This window comes from Hylobates moloch, unplaced genomic scaffold (assembly GCF_009828535.3).
Source record: "Hylobates moloch isolate HMO894 unplaced genomic scaffold, HMol_V3 SCAFFOLD_12, whole genome shotgun sequence".
Lineage (NCBI taxonomy): Eukaryota > Metazoa > Chordata > Mammalia > Primates > Hylobatidae > Hylobates > Hylobates moloch.
In genome coordinates, this window is record NW_026652287.1 from 85,036,988 (window position 1) to 85,058,317 (window position 21,330).

General features: G+C 34.1%; 1 protein-coding gene across 1 annotated transcript in view; it reads left to right on the top strand.

Moving 5' to 3' along the window:
- The window catches only part of LRRIQ1 (leucine rich repeats and IQ motif containing 1), a 199,916-nt gene that overhangs the window by 76,782 nt on the left and 101,804 nt on the right, over positions 1-21,330 (top strand). The window contains 3 exon segments of the mRNA XM_058425629.1: positions 7,605-7,784; positions 9,988-10,437; positions 13,740-13,941. Of these exon segments, the coding sequence (XP_058281612.1) occupies positions 7,605-7,784; positions 9,988-10,437; positions 13,740-13,941 (832 nt within the window).

A 21,330-nucleotide genomic window follows, 5' to 3' on the forward strand; every position in this document is an offset into this window, starting at 1 on the left:
CCTCATTTTTAGGAGCTAGATCTTAAAGTGAAACTTCTCATACAAAAACAAGAGTATAATTACATCTAAAAGGTACTGCTTGGCAGGTAATACTATTTATAATGAAAATATCTGATGGGTTGTTTTTAGGTGGATTCTTTTTTTCCTGGTAACTATATAGGCCAAGCCTAGACGACAAATAAAAAATATTAGCTTTTCCCATTATTCAGAGCAAGTCCTTTTAGGGCCATTAATTTTTTGTTAGTTGTTGAGCAAAAATGACATGAATTATCTTGCTGACCTGGTGTCACTTTCCATCCAAACAGCTGCCACATTGCCAGTTTCAACAACCAGAAACAAAATTAATGTCTCAAATAATCTTTCAATGTATTTTTTTATCATTTTGTTTGCATGAAGCATGAACACTTATTTTATTGACTAAAACATACTTGTGGGAAAATAAATTGACATTTTATTACAAATTGGTAAAGATAAATATTCACATTTTACTGCTTTTGTTAGGTTTATGTACTTTAGAGTTTTACAGAAAATATATAAGAAGAAGCAATATGAAAGAAAATAAATAGTATTTATATTATAAGTATGAAAAATTATTTGGCTATTATAATTTCTATATTTAAATGAACTTTTCTGGACTAGAGTAATTCCCACTTTAGAATGTTGGCTGTCAAATTTCATTTACATCAGTTGGCCTATACTTAATTTGAGAAATTCATTTATCTAAAGGGTTTTAAATCTGGAAATCTATAAAATATGGATTTATTAATCAAAGGATCAACTCAAACTTTAAGCAGTATATTCCAGTGAACTTTACATAACCCCATGATACCAACAAAAGGATTAGTTATAAATTTTCCCAATTGGCTTCTTACTTTCATGTCTAGCCAGTGATAACAGGGACAATGCTGATGTACTAAAAAATCTCTTTTTAAAACTTAATCCATAGACTCAGTTTGAAATCTCCTTTGGGAATTTCTCTCATTCATTCATGATTAATAGAGCTTCTTAAGTGGTGGAATATTCACCAGGAAGTTTTCACCAAATGAAATATTGGTTCAGCCCTTGATTAGGAGGCGCCCAGCTGGAAAAACTAATGTTGAGATCTCACAGTATTCTGATACTTCATTTCCAACATTCATCAACTTGTTATGACACTTTCTAATATATTCATCATAAACTCTTATAAGTCTGCATTTAGAACTTGAGACCAATCCATGCACTGCTCTGTTATGCAGTTCTGTGGATTGTTCTTTAATAAGTAAATAACATGAAGAAAATGTTTAAAATAAAACACTAACTCCAATCTGGATACTGATTATATAAATCACAAATTTCAAGATATTGTTATAGTCTTAAATATCCAAGGAAACTAAATATCTACATTCAAAAGAATTCCAAATACTAAATCATTTGGAAACTTTTTATATAAAGGTGATAAACATAACATCAAAGTATTCCTAATGTAAAAATTCAACCTCTCTTGATCCACATTCCCTAAAATTGTTCCCCATACCTGAAGTATTGGATGTAATATTTATATCAGCATCTATGACCAAGATATAGTATTTCATGATAAAATCATTACTTTGTTCCTTGCTGATCTGGTATCAGTTTCCATCTGAACAACTTTTGTGTAGTAACAGTTGCAACAACTAGAAACAAACCTATACTTCCATATTATCTTTGAATGTATTTATTTTTATTGTTTTTGTTGTTTGGAGTATAAATTATTTTTTATTAAATAAAATATGCTTATAGTAAAATATATTTATCTGTTCATTTTTCTGATAAAACAAATATTTATATTAGATTATTGTGTTAAAATAGCTCTTCATTTTGTCATTAATTATTATGCATAGAAGCCCACTGTCTATGTATTTGAAAGGTACTCTCTAAATTCAGAGTTCCAGGAATACTGTTCTAAGACACGGTCATACTCTATATGTAAAACAGTAGAAATGTTAACCGGTGAACAAATTATTATAGTATAACTGCAGCAGTGCCACAATATTTCTTATTGTACTTAGCAAATTCTTTTTTTGTTGTTGTTTGTTTGTTTGAGACGGAGTCTCGCTCTGTCGCCCAGGCTGGAGTGCAGTGGCGCGATCTCGGCTCACTGCAAGCTCCGTCTCCCAGGTTCACGCCATTCTCCTGCCTCAGCCTCCCGAGTAGCTGGGACTACAGGCGCACACCACCACGCCTGGTTAATTGTACTTTTTTTTTTTTTAGTAGAGACGGGGTTTCACCATGTTAGCCAGGCTGGTCTGGATCTCCTGACCTCGTGATCTGCCCGCCTCAGCCTCCCAAAGTGTTGGGATTACAGGCGTGAGCCACCACCCACGGCCTGGTTCTTATTCTTTAGTGTGCATAAGGAAGGCTATCTTTAAAAAATAAAGCTTACCCCAACCTATCAGCAGGGTTATTTCATACAATCAAAGACAGCAGTTTTCTTTTTTTCTTTCTTTTACTTTTATTTTAGGTTTTGGAGCAGATGTGAAGGTTTGTTACACAGGTAAACACGTCGTGGGGGTTTGTTGTATATATTATTTCCTCACCCAGGTATTAAGCCCAGTACCCAATAGTTATCTTTTCTGTTCCTCTCCCTCCTCCCACACTCCTGGCTCAAGTAGACCCCAATGTCTGTTGTTTTCTTCTTTGTGTTCATAAATTCTTATCATTTAGCCCACTTCAAAGTGAGAAAATGTAGTATTTTGTTTCTGCCTTAGTTTGCTAAGGATAATAGCCTCCAGCTCCATCCATGTTCCCACAAAGGACATGATCTCATTCTCTTTTTTTTTATGGCTGCATATATTCCATGGTGTGTATGTACCACATTTTCTTTATCCAATCTGTCATTGATAGTCATTTGGATTGATTCCATGTCTTTGCTATTGTGAGTAGTGCTGCAATGAACATTTGCGTGCATGTGGAAAGACTGCATTTTTCAAAGCATCCCAGGTACAACTGATACAGTAGTTCATAAACGGTCATTTCAGAAACACTGCGCTGCAGTGTTGGAGGCACAATATAAGGATCTAGCCTTGAATTTCTTCCTTGAGGAATATAGAGAGTGAATAAGAATCAGTTTGTTAGACCTCGGGAGTATCAGGTAGCAGCCTGAGTATTATCTTGCTTTGATGACGTCTTCTCATTCAGCCAAAATGAGACTTGAAAGATGACTACTCAAAAGGGTCTCACAGATATTATTGCGTTTGCACTACCACTGTGGATCCAGGATCACATTTTTCCGGTGAAAAGTATGGAAGTTTCAACAGTTTACTGTTACTATTTAACTAGAAATTATTATACTGTAGGAGAAGAAAAAATCTGCTTTATATAACTCCAAAAAGATACAACTTAAAAAAGAAAATCTGCATTATTATTTTTTCTTGTAAGATATATCTGTTTCAAAGACTAGAACATGACTTTGGCAGACCTCTTTTTTTCACATCCATTCACTCAGGTCCACTCTAGAGATCAAGGTGTCAGACAAAAATCTGCTTGGCATCCACAGAATTAGAATAAACTGTGGGTTATTCTCAAGAGCTATTTCCATCAAGTTGTTGAAGCTTTATGTTTAGTCTTCTAATTTAGGAAATTGAGTCTTGAAAAAGGTCCAGCAACAGAATCAGAGTATCTTCTTTTTGATACTGGTTGAAGAGATGCATTCTTAACTGTCAGTACCTTTTATTATCACATCTTAAAAACATCATTAGTTCATGCCTGGCATTTTATAATCATAACTAAATAAGTTATTTTGACATCACAGTCATGCCTTTAAGAAAACTTGACTGAGTAATTTTATGGAGATTTAGAATACAATGTAGCTTCATCAGTAATACAGTAAACAACTTGGTGAGGTGGGTTATAGATAGCTGATTTCTTCATTTATTTTTTATTATTACCAGTTTTATTTTCAGAAAGTAACCTTCCTTTGTTCTGAAGAAAGCCCTGGTCAAAGATTATCCCTGGTGATTATCTCTGATCATCTCATAACCCCTCTGATGAATAGCTGTTATCTTAATATAACATTCTGCCTTTGAACCATGTCTTAAAATTAATGCAACCAGAAACACGATGTATGTTATTTATTACTTTATGGCAAATAGGGTATTTTATGATTTGGTAAACATTGGTAGCTTCAAAACTACTAAACAAATTCAAAATATATGAACTCATATTTTCTTAACTTGATCAAACTATTTATTAGCAAAGCATCAAGTTTTTTATCTGCTTCATAATATGTAGATCATCTGATAATTACCTTGAAGAAACAAATCCAATTTATTTCCCTCTTCCCTTATTTAAATATTGATGAGAAAAAAGTTTCAGTTTTCTTTCAGGGGAGGGAGCAGAGTGGGGGTTGGGAGCTATTTCTGTTCTCAGTACATGAAAAACTATGTGTTTTTTTTTTTTTTTTTTGCTTTTATAGAGGAAAATGTATTTATTTATCTCTTGTAATTATTTTTTAATTTACTGTTACCAAGACTACCAAGATTATAACTATACACAGAGATACATTATTAACTTTGGTTGGCCCTAGGCATTTTTGCCTTCATGGGCCACTTCTTTTATAATATATATACATATGCTAAAATTATAGTTCACAACTGTTTGTATTAATGAATATTTCATCTTAGACTGTACAATCTAGGTAGAGATCTGCCTGAAGTTTTACTTCTTAAATCTTAACATTTTAATAATCTTGCCTTGTCATTCTTAATTTAGTGTTTAGGAGTTGTTACTTTCTTTTTTTAATTAATAAAATTTATTTTTAGAGTAGTCGTAGGTTAACAGCAAAACTGAGCAGAAAGTACAGAGTTCCTACATACCTCATCCCCATACATGCACAACCTTTCCTGTTATCAACATTCTGCACCAGAGAGGTGTATTTGTTACCATCAATGAGTCTACAATGACATTGTCACTCAATGTCCATAGTTTACATTAGGGTTCACTCTTGGTGTTTCATAATCTACAAGTTTTGTCAAACATATAATTACATGTATCCACTATTGTAGTATGATAAACTATAGTTTCACAGCCCTAAAATCTGTGCTTTGCCTGTTCATCTCTGCCTCCCACCAACCCGTGACAACTAGTGATCTTACTGTCTCAATAGTTTTGCCTTTTCTAGAATGTCATTAAATTGGAACAATATAGTATGTGAATTTTTTCATATTGACTTCTTTCACTTAATAATATGCACCTAACTTTTCTCTGCCTCTTTTCATGGCTTCCTAGTTCACTTCATTTTAGCACTGAATAATATCCTATTTTCTAGTTTTAGCACAGTTTATTATCCCCTCACCTACTGAATGACATCTTGGTTGCTTCCAAGTTTTGGCAATTATGAATAAAGCTGCTATAAACATCTGTTTACAGATTTTTGTGTGAATATAAATTTTCAGTTCATTTGAATAAATGCCAAGCAATGTTATTGCAGGGTCATTTGGTGAGATTTAATTTAGTTTTATAGGAAATTGTCAAATTGTCTTCCAAAGTGGCTGTACCATTTTGCATCCCCACCAGCAATGAATGTGAGTTTCACTTGCTCTGTATCTTCACCAGCATTTGGTATTGTCAGTATTTCTGGATTTTGACCATTCTAATAGGTACGTAGTGGTATCACATTGTCTCATTGTTATTTTAATTTTCAATTTTCTAATGAATATCATGTTGAACGTCTTCTTATATGCTGACTTGTAATCTGTATATCTTCTTTAGTAAGGTGTCTGTTGAGGTTTCTTGCCTATTTTTAAATTAGTTTGTGCATCTTCTGATTGTTGACTTTTGTTCTTTGATATATTGGATAACAGTTCTTAATCAGATACATCTTTTGAAATGTTTTCTCCCAATCTGTGGCTTGTCTTCTCATTCTCTTGAGATTATCTTTCATACAGTAGAAAATTTTAATTTTAATGAAATCAAATGTATTTTTTCTTTACTTGATTATACCTTTGATGATTTTTGAACTCTCCTTCCTACACACTGACATACCTTTTGCATTTTATCTAAAAAATCATCATCATACCAAAGGTCATCTAGATTTTCTCCTATGTTATATTCTAGGAGTTTTAACATTGTATATTTTACATTTAGGTCTTTGATTCCTTCTGAGATAATATTTTGTGAAGGGTGTAGTCTGTCTAGCTTCATGCTTACTCATGTGGATTTTGAGTTGTCCCAGCACCATTTGTTGAAAAGACTATCTTAGCTCTATTGTACTGGTTTTGCTCCTTTGCCAAAGATCAGTTAGCTATATCTGTGTGGGTCTATTTCTGGACTTTCTATTCTGTTCCTTTGATCTGTCTATTCTTTCACCAATACCATACTGTCTTTATTACTATAGCTTCATATTAAGTCTTGAAGTCAGTTAGTGTCAGTCTTCTAACTGTTGTTTTCCTTCAATATTGAGTTGGCTATTTTGGATCTTTTGCCTCTCTACATAAACTGTAGAAACACTTTGTTGATATCCATAAAATACCTTGCTATAATTTTGGTTGGGAGTGAGTTTAATCTATAGATCAATAAGGGAATAACTTATATCTGGACAATATTGAGTCTTCCTATCCATGAACCCCCCCATTGGGATATCTCTTAATTTATTTAGTTCCTCTTGGATATCTTTCATTAGAGTTGTATAGTTTCCCCATAGGAACTATTAGTTTTTAATTAAGGTATTAACTTTATTGAAGGACTTCACTTTTCCCCTGTAACTATCAGCAGTCTGGTGAAAAGAGACCTACACTCTCCTTGAGAAGGGTTTTGGCTAGTAGTTCTAAATGGCTGAGCTTGATGGAAAGCTCTTGCTGTCTGACCTGGCTTTTTCACAGCATTAGTTTTTTTGTTTGTTTGTTTGTTCGTTTTTGTTTTTGTTTTTTGAGATGGAGCCTCGCTCTGTCACCAGGCTGGAGAGCAGTGGCACGATCTTGGGTCACTGCAACCTCCACCTCCCCGGTTCAGGTGATTCTCCTGCCTCAGCCTCCCGAGTAACTGGGACTACAGGTGCACACCACCAAAAATTGATATAGACTTTTGCAAATACCTTGAAGATTTTTACCTTTATAATCCTTAGCAAGATTCGGGAGAAAATATAATTTTAGATGTTCCAGATCATGATAAGCAGGGTAATATCCTACCTCTCTTGTTTTAGTCCTACTCTCAGTATATTTTACTAAGAGAAACAGTCAGAATATACCTCTGTTTCTGAAATAAAAGACAACTTTTGGTAAGATTATTATAGTTATCTTCTGTTTAAAAGTTTATCTAATATTATTATTCTTTTCATAATGCATCTTTTTACACTCCAAATTCCAGCCTGAGTTTCCAAGTTTCAATCTTTCATTTGTGTTTTAGAAGAAAAAGGTTAAAGGACTAACTCTAAAACTTACTTTCTATATGACCTGATGCCATGCTTTTTAAAGAAATGTAACAACAACAACAACAACAACAAAATCTAACTCTATCATTTTCCCTACAGTCACATTTTCTGAGATATATATCCTGTGCTTGTATTATTTAAATGATCAGCATATGGTTATTGAGATATATACTCTCCTTATCAAGATCAGGATTATTAACTTTTTTGTTGTTTTCAGTAGGGATTCTCTACTTAAAGTGTTGCCTGCTCTGAGAATCCTTAATGGCAATATGCTAAACTCTAATTCAGAAAGCCGCACTGAAGAACACAATCAACTGGAATCAGCAGGTTTCCTTGCACTTTGTCAGTCTCAGATTCGAGAATTCAACTTGCTAATTGAAAATTATATAACTGGAAAAGGGTAAGATTGTGATCTTCCCATTGATGTATTTAGAATCAATAATGTAATTTATAAATTTGATTTTAAAATATTCTGATTAACACAATTATACTTTTTTGGATTAGAACAGTGTGTTTTGGGGATAGTCTACCTTTAAAAAACTTTAGGCATCATGTTTTTATTCTTGAAATATATTAATATGTATTTTGAACATAATTTTACATATTTAAATGCTACAATATTAGATAAAGAAAATGAAAGCATGTGGATAGCATCAAGACAAGAGGCAAAAATTCATCAATTATTCAGTCATAATTTTATTCAACAATTATTGTAGGCAAGACTATCCCCAAATAATTCACAAATTAACATAAGAGAAAATTGGGTAAACACCTAGAATAGAGTGAAGTAAGTTTTATAACACATGTAATTTATATTATGTATTAAAATAGCATACATATACTTATGTATCAAGGTATTATGGGAGCACAGTAGAAAAAAGCAGTCAGCACTTGCACCTATTTAGACTACAGAAGTTGACAGTAATCAGAATCAAATTTTGAAGAAAGAAAGCTTCCTATTCCCCACCTCAAATTCTGAATGCATTATAATTGATATTTCTAAAACTGTACTTTTTAATTTGCATTATGTCAGAAAATGTAAATTATAAACAAAAATGATTTTGAATTGTTTCACTTACAATGACTCTCCATTGCAATTGGAAAAATAACATGCACTTCCAAATGTCTAAATTTTCTTACTAAATTATATTCTTAAGGTTTTGCTATTAATACTTTTATATATGCTTGTCCTATGTAAAAGTTCATTTTCTGTGTAAATATTTTTGAACATAGTCTATTTAGATTAAAAGGAAATCTCACATCATTAAAAATAATTTCAATTGTTATAAGTAATGTTTAATGTAACAAATACTATGATTATTTACATTTGTCTTTATGCAAATCTAAAATAATATTTACTTGTATATATGGGGTAATATACAATTTTGTATGTAAAGGTGAGTCTTGACATTCCCTTGAAATCCAAATTTCAACATGAGATTTTAAATGTAGTCCTTTGGACTATTTATTTTATTGCAACTTAAGTTTTATTTTAGCATTGCAAATGGAAAGACTATAGGAAGAAAGAAAATTCTAATTTTATAATATGTAAAATAGACTATATTTTATATGTTGAATGCATAAGTGGTGGTGAGTTCAACAAGTAACCATAAACACTTAATATTCTAATATCAAACCTTTTTTTGCATTATTAGCCAATGAAATGAATGAAATACAAAATATAAAACATATATTGATGAGCCTATGCTAATGTCTAAAATTACCTTTGTGAACATAGGAGCTATCAAATTGTCTCTACATTTTTAGAAATAATTGTAACTTTCATTTTGTTTGATGTGATTAACATTTTATTTTTTATATACTGTATTTTTTCAGAAAAAATTAGGCAGCTTATGGCAATATATTAAATATAGCCAGAAAATGTTAGAAATAAGCAAAAAGTTTTAGACATGAAATAAAAATAAAGGAAGACAAAATGTAGCCAAGAATAAGGCTCATACAAGTGAAAAGTCCTTTACATTTCTTATTGAGAACTTCAAATCCAGCCAACATTAAAATTTGATTAATTATACAAGTTATAAAATTCAAAAGCTAGAAATCCAATAATTGTTCAAGAGAATCTTAGCCATTTATGTCTTAAAGTACTTGAGTTCTCTTTGCAATAGATTATTATTTTTCCAGAGATAAATGGGAATAAAAATTTTCCCATAATGTAAGTTCTTTGTTTAAAAGTCCAATACAAATATTTTGCGTGGCGAAAGTCAATGTAGAAAGCACTTTTAACTTTATTTCATAAATAACTTCTCCAAATTTAGTCAGCCATGATTTCTCATGTTTATGGTAATAAAAGCATGAATTTTTCTCATTCATTTGTACCAAAAATACCTAGAATAAAAATGGTCCTAAAACTTCCAGACATTTTGTCTGGACTGATGGATCTAAATTAACTAAACAAATGTTTTCAAATTTTGTTATAAAGGAGATCAATTTTTATATAAACAACTAGAAATAATCTATAATGAATGTTGTAGTGAAGTTTAATATTCATTTGAGGCCGTACAGTGAAATTTTCAACACTTGCACAAGTTTTAATATTTGCTGATACTATTCTTATTAAATGTTCTCATCATTTATTTGTTCAGAGATGTATTTACCTTGGATACTGCAGAAAATCTCTGTCATTATTTTAAGAAATTGATGATACTTAGTACTGAATACCGACATGCACACGAACGAGGGGATGTAAGTATCATGAAGAAAGATGAATCAGAAGCCCATAAAAATCATTTGGCCCCTATAAACAGTGACAGCACTCTGCAAAATGGAGTCTTCTACTCTTGTGCACATGAAGGTAATCCAGACTCACCAGATATTCCTGAGAAATGGATGGACTCCGTCTCCAGCCACTCCCCATTAAGCAACTCCTCCACATCTGAAAATATGGAAGGAAGACATCAGGAAATATTAGTATGTCAGAAGAGAGAAGACAGCAAGGCAAGCAGTATTCCCACCATGAGAAGCCCATTTAAGGAAGTAGTAATGACAAATTCTTTGCTGAGGAATCACCAAAATATTGAGCCTAGTGAAAAAATGTAAGATATGTAAATAATGTTTCTTTTATAGATGTATGTTTACTACTTTTGATGGATGATATTAGTCAATGGTACCTAGTAATTTGCTGAAGGATTTAAATCACAATCATATTTCATACCGATTCCATTATGTTTTCATGAGGTGCATTAATTATGTTTTCATGAGGTATGCAAATCATTATAGTGCATATTAATTTGATTAATTTCTAGTAGTATTTAAATAAGTAAATGTGAATTTTTTTTCTGCCTTGTAATTTCTAAATAATTAATATGTTTTAAGGAGAAATAAAATATCACACTCTAAAAATAATAAAAACATTTTCTGAGTAATCAAGTATTTTCATTTTTTAAAAATATACCTTTGCAGGCCGGGCACGGTGGCTCATGCCTGTAATCCCAGCACTTTGGGAGGCCGAGGCGGGCGGATCGCGAGGTCAGGAGATCAAGACCATCCTGGCTAAGATGGTGAAACCCCATCTCTACTAAAAAATACAAAAAATTAGCCAGGTGTTGTGGCGGGCGCCTGTAGTCCCAGCTACTTGGGAGGCTGAGGCAGGAGAACAGCGTGAACCCGGGAGGCCAGGTTGCAGTGAGCCGACATCGCGCCACTGCACTCCAGCCTGGGTGACAGAGCGAGACTCCGTCTCAAAAATAAATAAATAAATAAAATAAATAAATATATATATACCTTTGCACATGCCATTTATTTGCCCATTGATTTAATAAACATTTAAAGAGCATCTTTGCATGTATTTGAATGTATGTGCTATAATTTTTTGGCATTAATAGATCTATAAGGTAGGGCAATATTCTGTATGATCAATCAAGTAAACCCCCTTATAACCATTAAATAATTTTAGAAAGCTAATGACTATTGAACCAGCAAAGATTAGGTTTTACTTTGGCCTGTCAGTTTCTTCTTGTTCTTTTTACTTCTGTCCTCAGTCAAGCTAAGAAAAGAAAAATTGCTCAGATTTAGCTTCTCTTATAAATTACTGGTGCCGAGCAGTGCAAATGTCAGAATATCACAGTAGCTAGCAAATCTTGCTTTTCCCAATCTTCCTTTTTTTCAAAAGTTGTCAGGGTAAAGAGTAATTTTTTTTTTTCTGGGAGCTAGGTTAAGTAATTTGATATGCTGAAACTAACTTATATTTCCTAATGTAAATTTTTAATATTTATCAAAAGTGGCTTTAATATTTTCTGATTTATGTTTTATCAGTTTAATTGATTGCATTTGCTCCAAACTTGAAATGTTACCTATTGAAATTTCATATAAACAATATTTTTAACTTCTTAATCCTAAATAAAATAGCCAAATGATGATAATAAGTAAGGAAGAAGAACTGAAAATATAGATCAACTAGAGACCCAAAGAATAAACGGGAAAGAAAATGTATACCCATTGCTGAATCTCAACATTCAGTGATTCAGGAGATTCATTGCCAATTGTATAAGAGTTTCCTAAGAATTATTTACATGTGCTCTTATTCTAAAGACAATTTTGACATTATAATTTTTGCCAAAAATATGATGATGATGATGATGATGATCATGGAGTTGTTTTTCTTAACCTGTAGTGCACCCTACATTTAGGAAACCATAAAGTCAGCTTCTTTATCTGCTTTCAATGTAGTGAAAAGCAGTCCATATGTTAGTGTCACTGAAGAAAATACCCCTTATCTACCTTCTGTTTTTGTTTTCCCTGGAGAATTTTGATGATATTAGGCTGAGGAATTCATGCAATCAATGACTTTACAAGAAATTCACAGTTACAGTTTGTGAAACTTGCATGTGTCTATAAAGAAATATAAGATACTGTCTCAGGTTTGATGTGTTTTCCCATAAGCCTTTTAATTTTTACTAGTTACATACTGCAAATGTGTTTTCTGATTCTTTTATCACCCAAAGTGCCTATTAAAGGTGCTTTGAAATCCCGTAATCCATTTTTGTTCAAAAGATGAAGTAATGAATGGACAATTGAATTAATAAATGTGAATTATATTTATATCAAAATTTACAAAGTTCTGTTTACCCTAGGAGGAGGAAATGATTTGTTGGAACATGAATTTTTTTTCAAAGTACTGGAAATTCAAGTAGCTTATCTTAGACCATATATTTTAGCCTTTAACTTCAATATTCTATTCATAGTAAGACAGTTTGGAGACTTCTACTGGCTTTACATAAAATGGGGATGATGACGATAACAATGATGATGATAGTAATACTGATAATAAGCCAAAACAGCAATAGAAAATGGCTTCATAATTCCTTTTTAATTTCCCAGAAATGTATTACTATGAGAAAAAAAATGTGTGGTCATATCTAGTAGAGTTTATCACTTCATTCCACTTTGCCTTAAACTAAATTGTATGAGGAAAAAGTTTCATTGGATTTGGCAATTATAAAATTATTGAAAACTATTTCAAGGGAACATTAGAAAATGGAGATAGGCCAAGAATTACTTATCTTCTTTTTAAGCCAATGTCAGGAATTTGAAAACAGAGTAAGAGAGAATAGTCAGCACTTTGACTACACTCTTTACCTTGATAATATTCCTCTAATAATCTATGTTGGGAAAGTAAAACATTTCCGATTAGTAAGAGTTAAATTACTAAACACACCGACAATCCACTTTTGTAATCAATGTACATTTTAAATCACATTTTGCTAATGTTGCTGGGCAACTTAAGGGGATATGGAAAACACATAACATTGATCCATTCATTGTCTGAAATTGGCAAATAGGTGTGGACCAGAAAAATGTTAAGTATTTACTACTGAGTCTGTAAGAGTGTAATTTAACTGTTTGCTGTTTGTGGGCAGAGAAGAAAGTGAAGGTCCTAAGCACCTGATAGGGTCCTTCCTCTTACAGTAAAGGAAGCCTCCTTCCTCTTACATTTGAAGGTAATTTCTCGACAATGAATAGGATTTTACCCTCTCTTGCCAAGTAAACATTGGCTCCTACATTTGTCCCCTTTCTTCTTCCTCACCACTTTTCCCCCTTCTGTCTGGACAAATATCCCCAGAATGATACACAATCTCTATAAATCTCCCTCCTTAAAAGAAACAAATGAAACTCCCTTTTACCCACATATCCAACTACTGGCCCATTTCTTTTCTTCAGATTGGAAGGTTTTCTTACTATTTTTACTTCTATGACAATGGTTAAACAAAAGAAGTGGTCTTATTTTTAAATAATACTTTATGTATTCTTTGTTTAAAATATTGTTTAGGAGGATCTTTTATCTACAACTGTGTATTTACAGATAAAAAAAGTGTGTTTTTTTTTCTCCTCTTAATAGTATGGCAGCTGTTGTAATCCAGTCATACTGGCGTGGTTACCTCATGCGCAGACAGATTCATTTCTCCACAAGGCTACATACTGCTGCAACAGAAGGCCTGCCAAATTCTTCCATCAAGAATCAGACTATTTTAAAGAAAGGAAAAAGAGAAAATATTGTCAATATCCAAAAACAGAGGGAGAAGGCTGCTATTCTTATTCAGGTTAATTTCAATCTTTTGGTAACATAGTTACAAAAGATATATTAGTTGTCTTTCATGTTTATTCTGTATTAAAAATAACCTCCAAATCTCAGTGATTACAGTTATGTAGATTTATTTCTTATTCAAGTGACATGTTGGCTGCAGGTTAGCTGCAGGTTAGCTGTGGGTTGGCTGTGGCTCTGCTTGATATCTGGATTGAAGGAATAAGCCTTAAATACAAAATGCCATTTGCATGACTGAGGGTCAAGCTGGACCACACAACCATATGTAAAACTTCTCATCAAGGCAGGATATGGTGGCTCAAGCCTGTAATACCAGCACTTTGGGAGGCCAAGGCAGGAGGATTGCTTGAAGCCAGGAGTTCGAGATCAGCCTGGCCCAGAAAGCGAGACTGCATATCTACAAAAAATACAAAAATTAGGTGGGTGTGGTGGTGCACACCTGTAGTCCTAGCTACTTGGGAGGCTGAGGCAGGAGGATTGCTTGAGCTCAGGAGTGTGAGGTTGCAGTGAGCTATGATCATACCACTGCACACTAGCCTGGGTATTGAGTGAGACCTTGTCTCAAAAACCAACAACAACAGCTTCCCATCAAGTATGTCATTTGTCACATCTGCTAACATTTGATTAGCCAAAGCAGGTCTTACTTGGCCTTGATAGCTATTTCTGTATGTTTGAAAATCTACCAAAATAATTGCTAAAGTTTTTCAAATATTTCATTTAAAAATTTAGAAAGCAAATAATTAATAGACTTGACTCAATCTCACCAAGACCAGGGTTTTTTGTTTGTTTGTTTTAGCAGTATAAAACATTACCATTTATTATTGTAAAATTTTTGTAACTCAGAAGTCTGAGCACAACATGGATGGATTTTCTGCTCAGTGTCTCACCAGTCTGATATCAAAGTGCTGACTGGGGCCTTAGATCTCATCTAGGGCTTGGGTCCTCTTCCAGTCCAACTTGTTGCTGAAAGAGCTCATTTGCTCACAGCTGTAAGACTGAGGTTCCCAGTTTCCTTCTTTCTGTTGTCCAGGAACTTCTCTCCACTCTTAGATGCCACTGGCAGTACCTTACCAATTGGTCCCCTCAGGCAGTTCACAAAGTATATTCCAAGACCAGATTTTAAAATGAAGTTCATGTTGATCACACTCATTTTTAAAAGTTTATTTACTCATCAAATTTTTTTAGAAGGTACGATTTGTCAGGAATTATTCTAAGCTCAGGAAATAAAACTTAAAATCAACAAGATTCCTACCTTCATGAAATTTATATCCTGGTGGAGGATACAATATAAACTAAATAAAATAAGATCTGTAGAAATTCATGGTATTGTACCTAAGTTAAATGATAGTAATTAAACAAAATTTAGCATTTCCCTTTATTCATTCAGCAAATATTTCTTGGTACAAAAATCTTTGTAGCTTACATTCTGTTGGAATATGCAGTTCATAAATATGTTAGCTATGAGAAATATTGTGGGTGAAAATATAAAGCAGGCAAAGTGGGATGGGAGTATCAAAGAAAAGTTTATCATTTTAGATAGGATGGATGTGTAAGACCAGGAAATGTGACACTGGAGAGAGACTTAGCCATTCGATATCTGTGGGAAGAATATTCGAGGCAAAGGAACATCAGATTCTAAGGCCATGATTTAGTAGCCTACTCACAGTGTTTAGGAAATAGCAAGAGGCCAGTGTGACTAGAGAGTGATGAAAAGGAGCAAAGTAGGATTTATAAGTCAAAGGTCTTATATGATATGGAAAGACATTGGTGGAATTTGAACAGTGGATTGAGGTGGTCAAGTTTACTCTGTGTCACAATTATACTGTAAGAGGACAGAGGCAGAAAAAGCCAAATCAGTTAGCATCCTATTACAGTAAACCAGGCAAGAGATAACGTTGGCATGGACCCTAGTATCAGCAGCAGAGGTGGTAAGAATATCACATTCCAGAATATATGTTGATTTTATCTTGAGAGCAAATACATGAGAGATAGAGAGGAATCAGGAAGGTCTCCAAGGTATTTTGGAAGAGCAACTGGAAAAATGGCCTTAAAATTCAGAAAAAAAGAAATTACCCTTCCTCTCAAGTTCTCAGCTCTTAATATTAAAGACATAGCTTTCAAGAGAAACACCTTTGCTGAGTTGCTAATCAAGGTATCCAGTATTTCCGTTTACTTAATTTGTCTATACTGTACTCCTCCTGAGAACAGTGCATAGGCAAAGCTGTTTTTGTTACCTGATAGAGGTGGGAGTGAGGAGACAGCAATTGATTCAAGGAAACTCTGAGAAAAAATAAAAAGAAACTTCACTTACTATCTCCAAATGTTATTTTGCTACCTAAGGAATGTAGACGCCATGCATCCAAACTCCCGCCTGTCATCCGTGGATGAACAATACATTTTTCAGCATTGATAGTAAACAACTATTCAACTTTCGCTTCATTCCTCTCAATAAAGAGAAGGTTCATTACCTTATGAAGTAGTCTAGTTGTGACTGATATCTCTGTTGTGAGTTCTTTAGTTGAGCTTCTTTGTATCAGTAACAAAAGGAAGCATCATTCAGTCTTTCTTTGTAACTTAATATATATTAAGTCTCTTTTGTACATCCTATTATCAAATCATTGAAGTGAACTCCATTTTCACATCTGCTGGGAACAATCATCTAGCTTCTTAAATGACTTATCTTAAAATATGAATTTTAGACTGCCTAAACATTCTGAGGGAGTACAGTGTGATATAGCAGAAGCAGCCAGGGCTTAAGAAGGATCAAAATGAAAGGTTTTGTGAAAGATATGCCAGAGACTGCTCTCTGTTCACCAAAACCGCATTCTTCTCTTCTTCCTGGCATAGAGCCAGACTAGATTTCCAAGCTTTCCTTGCAACTGAGCTGTCAAGAGTTCTCGTCATTAGAATGTGAATGATAGGCTGGGCGCAGTGGCTCATGCCTGTGATCTCAACACTTTGAGAGGCCGAGGTGGGTGGATCACTTGAGGTCCAGAGTTCGAGACCAGTCTGGCCAACGTGGTGAAACCCCCATCTCTACTAAAAAAAAAAAAAAAAAAAAAAAAAAAAAAAAAAAATTAGCCAGGCATCGTGGCAGGTGCCTGTAAACTACTTGGGAGGCTGAGACATGAGAATCTCTTGAACCCAGAGGGGAAGGAGGTTGCAGTGAGCCGAGATCACACCACTGCACTCCAGCCTGGGCAACAGAGTGAGATTTTGTCTCAAAAAAAAAAAAAAAAAAAAAGGAATGTCAATGGTAGATTTATGCATATCACTTTCAGATCTACCCCATAAAATCTCCCACAGACACTCCTTCATTTCATTTTCCCTTTCTGATTGGCTGAAATGGAGACAGCCTCTGGTGCATCCTTGTTGGGACTGAAGAGTGCAAAGTCTGGCTACCCGAGTCACCTCATGTTAAAGTGCTGTCCCATTGGCTTGTTTACTCTCAGTGTTTGTTATGTGACCAAGAGATAAACTCTTGTTTTTGGATTATTATGCATTTTTACTCTGTTATAGCACTTACCCTACCCCACTTAAAGGATATGAGCTATGCCTTAAGAAATAGTAGGACTCAATGTAGATAGGTAAGAGATAGGAATTCCAGGCATAAAGGACAGTGTAAGTAAAATAACATAGGATTTCATGTTACTTAACATAGGATTTCATGTTACTAGAATGACAGTAAGCTTCAGCACAACAAGAATACCATAAGAACTAGAATCTTAAGAGAATGTAGGGATAACATGGTGAGAGATGTGTGAAGTTTCAACAAGGAGCAAGTATATAGTATGCTATGGGGGGTAGGAGTTGATGGTAGTTGGAGAACAAAAAGATGTTAGATATGTCCAGTGGAGACTTGTCAGGCCAGAGAATTGATTTGAATGTATGAGAAAGAGAGATGAGTTAATCACAGATAGATTACTAGGACAAAAATGTGACTTAGTCAGAAATAAGTAAGTTAGAAGAAGAATCTGAACATTACTTACCTACATGTTTACATGACCATTATTTCTGATAAACTAAACAGAGATGGCTGGGTCCTGAATTTCTGACCCTAAGCAGATTCATGAGGGAGATATAGATCTATCTCTCTGTGTGACACACCAGAAAACACACATGCTATGTATTTTATAGTCTGGAGCTTCGCAGAAGCCCTGACCCTGATGATTTGAGCGGGATCCATTTTGAGCCACAGTGAATCAATCCTTTGGCTCATGTCACTTAGCGCTGGATTAAAGGTTGCCCTTGCCAGCTTCTTTTCACTAGGTCTCCACTCAATCTTGATATCATTATGTTGATATTTTAAAAAAGGGAGGAAGGTAGGTAAAAAAAAAGATAAGATGACCTTAGGAAAAAAGATAATCAAGAGAAAGAGAGCATGTTTCCTTGATTCTTGGAACCTTTCCAGGACAGGGTTGCAGAGGAAGGGATATGCAGGATACCGCCCTAGCAGGAAGAAGCCACTTGGCCCATTTGCCATGTTAGGGAGAAGGCGTTCTGAAAGAAAGCAAGTAACCAAGAGAGTATAAATACCCAGATATGAAAATCTAAGGCTGGGCCTGGTGGAGCACACCTGTAGTCTCAGCACTTCTGGAAGCCAAGTTGGACAGATTGCTTGAGCTTGAGAGTTCAATACCAGCCTGGGCAACATGGCAAAACCCTATCTCTACAAAAAATACAAAAATTAACTGGGAGGCATGTACCTGTAGTTTCAGCTACTCAGGAGGTTGTGGTGGGGGATCTCTTGAGCCCAGATGGTCAAGGCTACAGTGAGCCAGGATTGCACCACTGCATTCCAGCCTGAGTGAAAGAGTGAGACCCTGTCTCAAAAAAATAAAAAATAAATAAAATAAAATAGAAATAAAAATAATTTTTAAAAATCCCAAAATGAAAGAGGTAAAAGAAAAATAGTGTTATTTATCTCTGTGGTAGCTTGCATGCACTAGTCATCCAGACTATGTGACATGCCAATCATAAAGAGGGCAAAGAGCTGATGGTATGCTCCATAATGGGTAAGTTAAAAAGAGTAAAAAAGTTAGAGGTAAATATGATTAAAATTAATCAACTGTATTTTTTAACATTTTACAATGTTAAATATCACATGATTTTCTTATTTGTTAAACTAAGTGAATAAAGTTGTTAGAAATAAAGCATCAAGGAAATTGGGGGAAATACATTTATTGAGTTCAAATTATGTGATAATCACATGCTTATCATTGTGTTTAAATTTTCTAGTTTAATCTACATGGCAATCCTATATCATTTTTTATATTTTTCCTTTACAAATAATTTTGACCTTTCTTGAAAATATTGATAACAATCACAATTTGAGTTAGAATTTTGTAGGTTGGATAAAAAGAAAGATGTATCAGTAAAAAGTAGAAAAACATAGTTTAGGCAATAAATAGACTAGATAACATAGCCCCTCCTAGAGTCTCAAACCTACTGCACACTTTCCTGGAAGAGAGATCTCAGTATGTATAAATGGAATCCGAAACTTGACACATAAGCAACAGCAAAATAAATTGTAATTCTTCTGAGGGTGTGACAATATATTTCTTACTTCTCCTGTGGTGAGATTGCCTTGGAGAAAGCTATAAAGGAGACTACTGAAATAGATGGTGAGGTTTGATTGAAACAAGTTTCTTCCAGGAAGATAAAGTGGCACTGGGGGTAGACAGAGTGGATATGTTTCAGGGTTTGAAAAGGATAATTGAATTTTCAAGCCAGCATGTTGGATGGGTAAAGGAGTAGAGTTATGAGGAACTAGCCTCTTTGACAGTGCTCTCTCTCTACTCAGAAAGTAGGGTAGGTAACTATACCTATTCCTAGAAGCCTGAGCTTCTCACAGCTTTTTGGGAAGAAGGAAGGTAACATTGAATGACTCAAGCATTTATCACAGGCTCGAAAGAAAATCTCTACTATACTGTATCAGAGAAATCAGGCTATTAATAAGCATAATTAAGGACTGGGTTCATCACTTGTAAAAAGCTTATAAATTCCAATACAGTAGTATCACTAAGACACAGTATGCCCATCTGTATCAGCATCTTCCAACTCCTGCTCAGGACCACAGTCTCAAGACTGTTGGCAGCAGTAGAAGCTATAGCACAGCTTCTGATTTGAGTAGTGCAAGACCAGTTGGCCACAGAATGAGGGTGCAAGAATGCATAGAAAACAGCAGTCGTAGGCCACTGCAGAAGTCTTGCTCTACTGAGCTTAAGCCAGAACAAGGGTATAAGGAGTAACATTCCGGCTATTAATTTTGCCTGCTGATGGTATATTTAGGCTGGCAGCTCATAGGCTCCATTATGCACATATATTCAAATGTTAAATACACAGTGGGAGGTCCTTAGGATACCCTATTTAAAATAGCAATACCTCCCCAATGCTCCTCATCTCTTGTGATTGTTATTTTTGTCCATAGCATTTATTTAGCATAGAGTCTAGTTCCCTTATGTATTTTATTTTCAGTCTCAGTCCCCTTTAAAACGGGAAGTCCATGCTTAGAGATTTTTTTGTCTGTTTTAGTCACTGCTATGTCATGTGTGCCTTGTATATAATAGACATTCAGTAAATTTTGAAAATCATGCTACTTATTTACCCTCCTTGATTTGTATGGGGTGGGCTCCATGGAAGAATACTGTTCCTTTGCATTTCCATCAAGAATCATGATTATATCCTTAATCATTGGAAATTATGAATGACAACCAGCAAAAGAAGCTTGTAAGGTCACGTGAAGCTTGATTTCTGACTTTATGTAATTTTACTGATTGTAAGAAAAAAGATAAGTGCACTATCTGTGACTTTCTAAACATTTAGTTACAAAACATTTCAAAGGTACAGAGAAGACCCAAGACCCCATATGCCTACCTTCAACATGAGTTGAACTACTGGTCAATATTGACTCTTTTAAAACCAATTCACATCTCCCTCCTCATCACTAGATTATTTGAAATAAATTATTTCTTTCATAAATATTTTAGCATGAATTTCTATAATTTAACCAATTATATTGCTTTGAATATAATTGCAATACATTACCAACCTTAAAAATAACAATTATTTTTCACTATCACCAAATATCATATCAGTATTACAAATTCCTGTAGCATTTAATACATCTTTGTTTGCAGATTTTTCTTAATCAAAATACAAGTCATCACTCAAACTTTTATATGTTAAGTCTTATTATATAGCAACCCCCTTCTTTTTCTTACAATTTATTTATTGAAGTAACCAGGTCATTTGTCCTATAGCGTTTTCCAATTTCTGAATTTTGGCCAAATGCACCCTCATGACATCATTTAACATGTTTATCATCTCCTTGTTTTCTGTAAATTGATAGTAAGATCTACTGTTTGTTCTGATTCAGGTTTGCTTT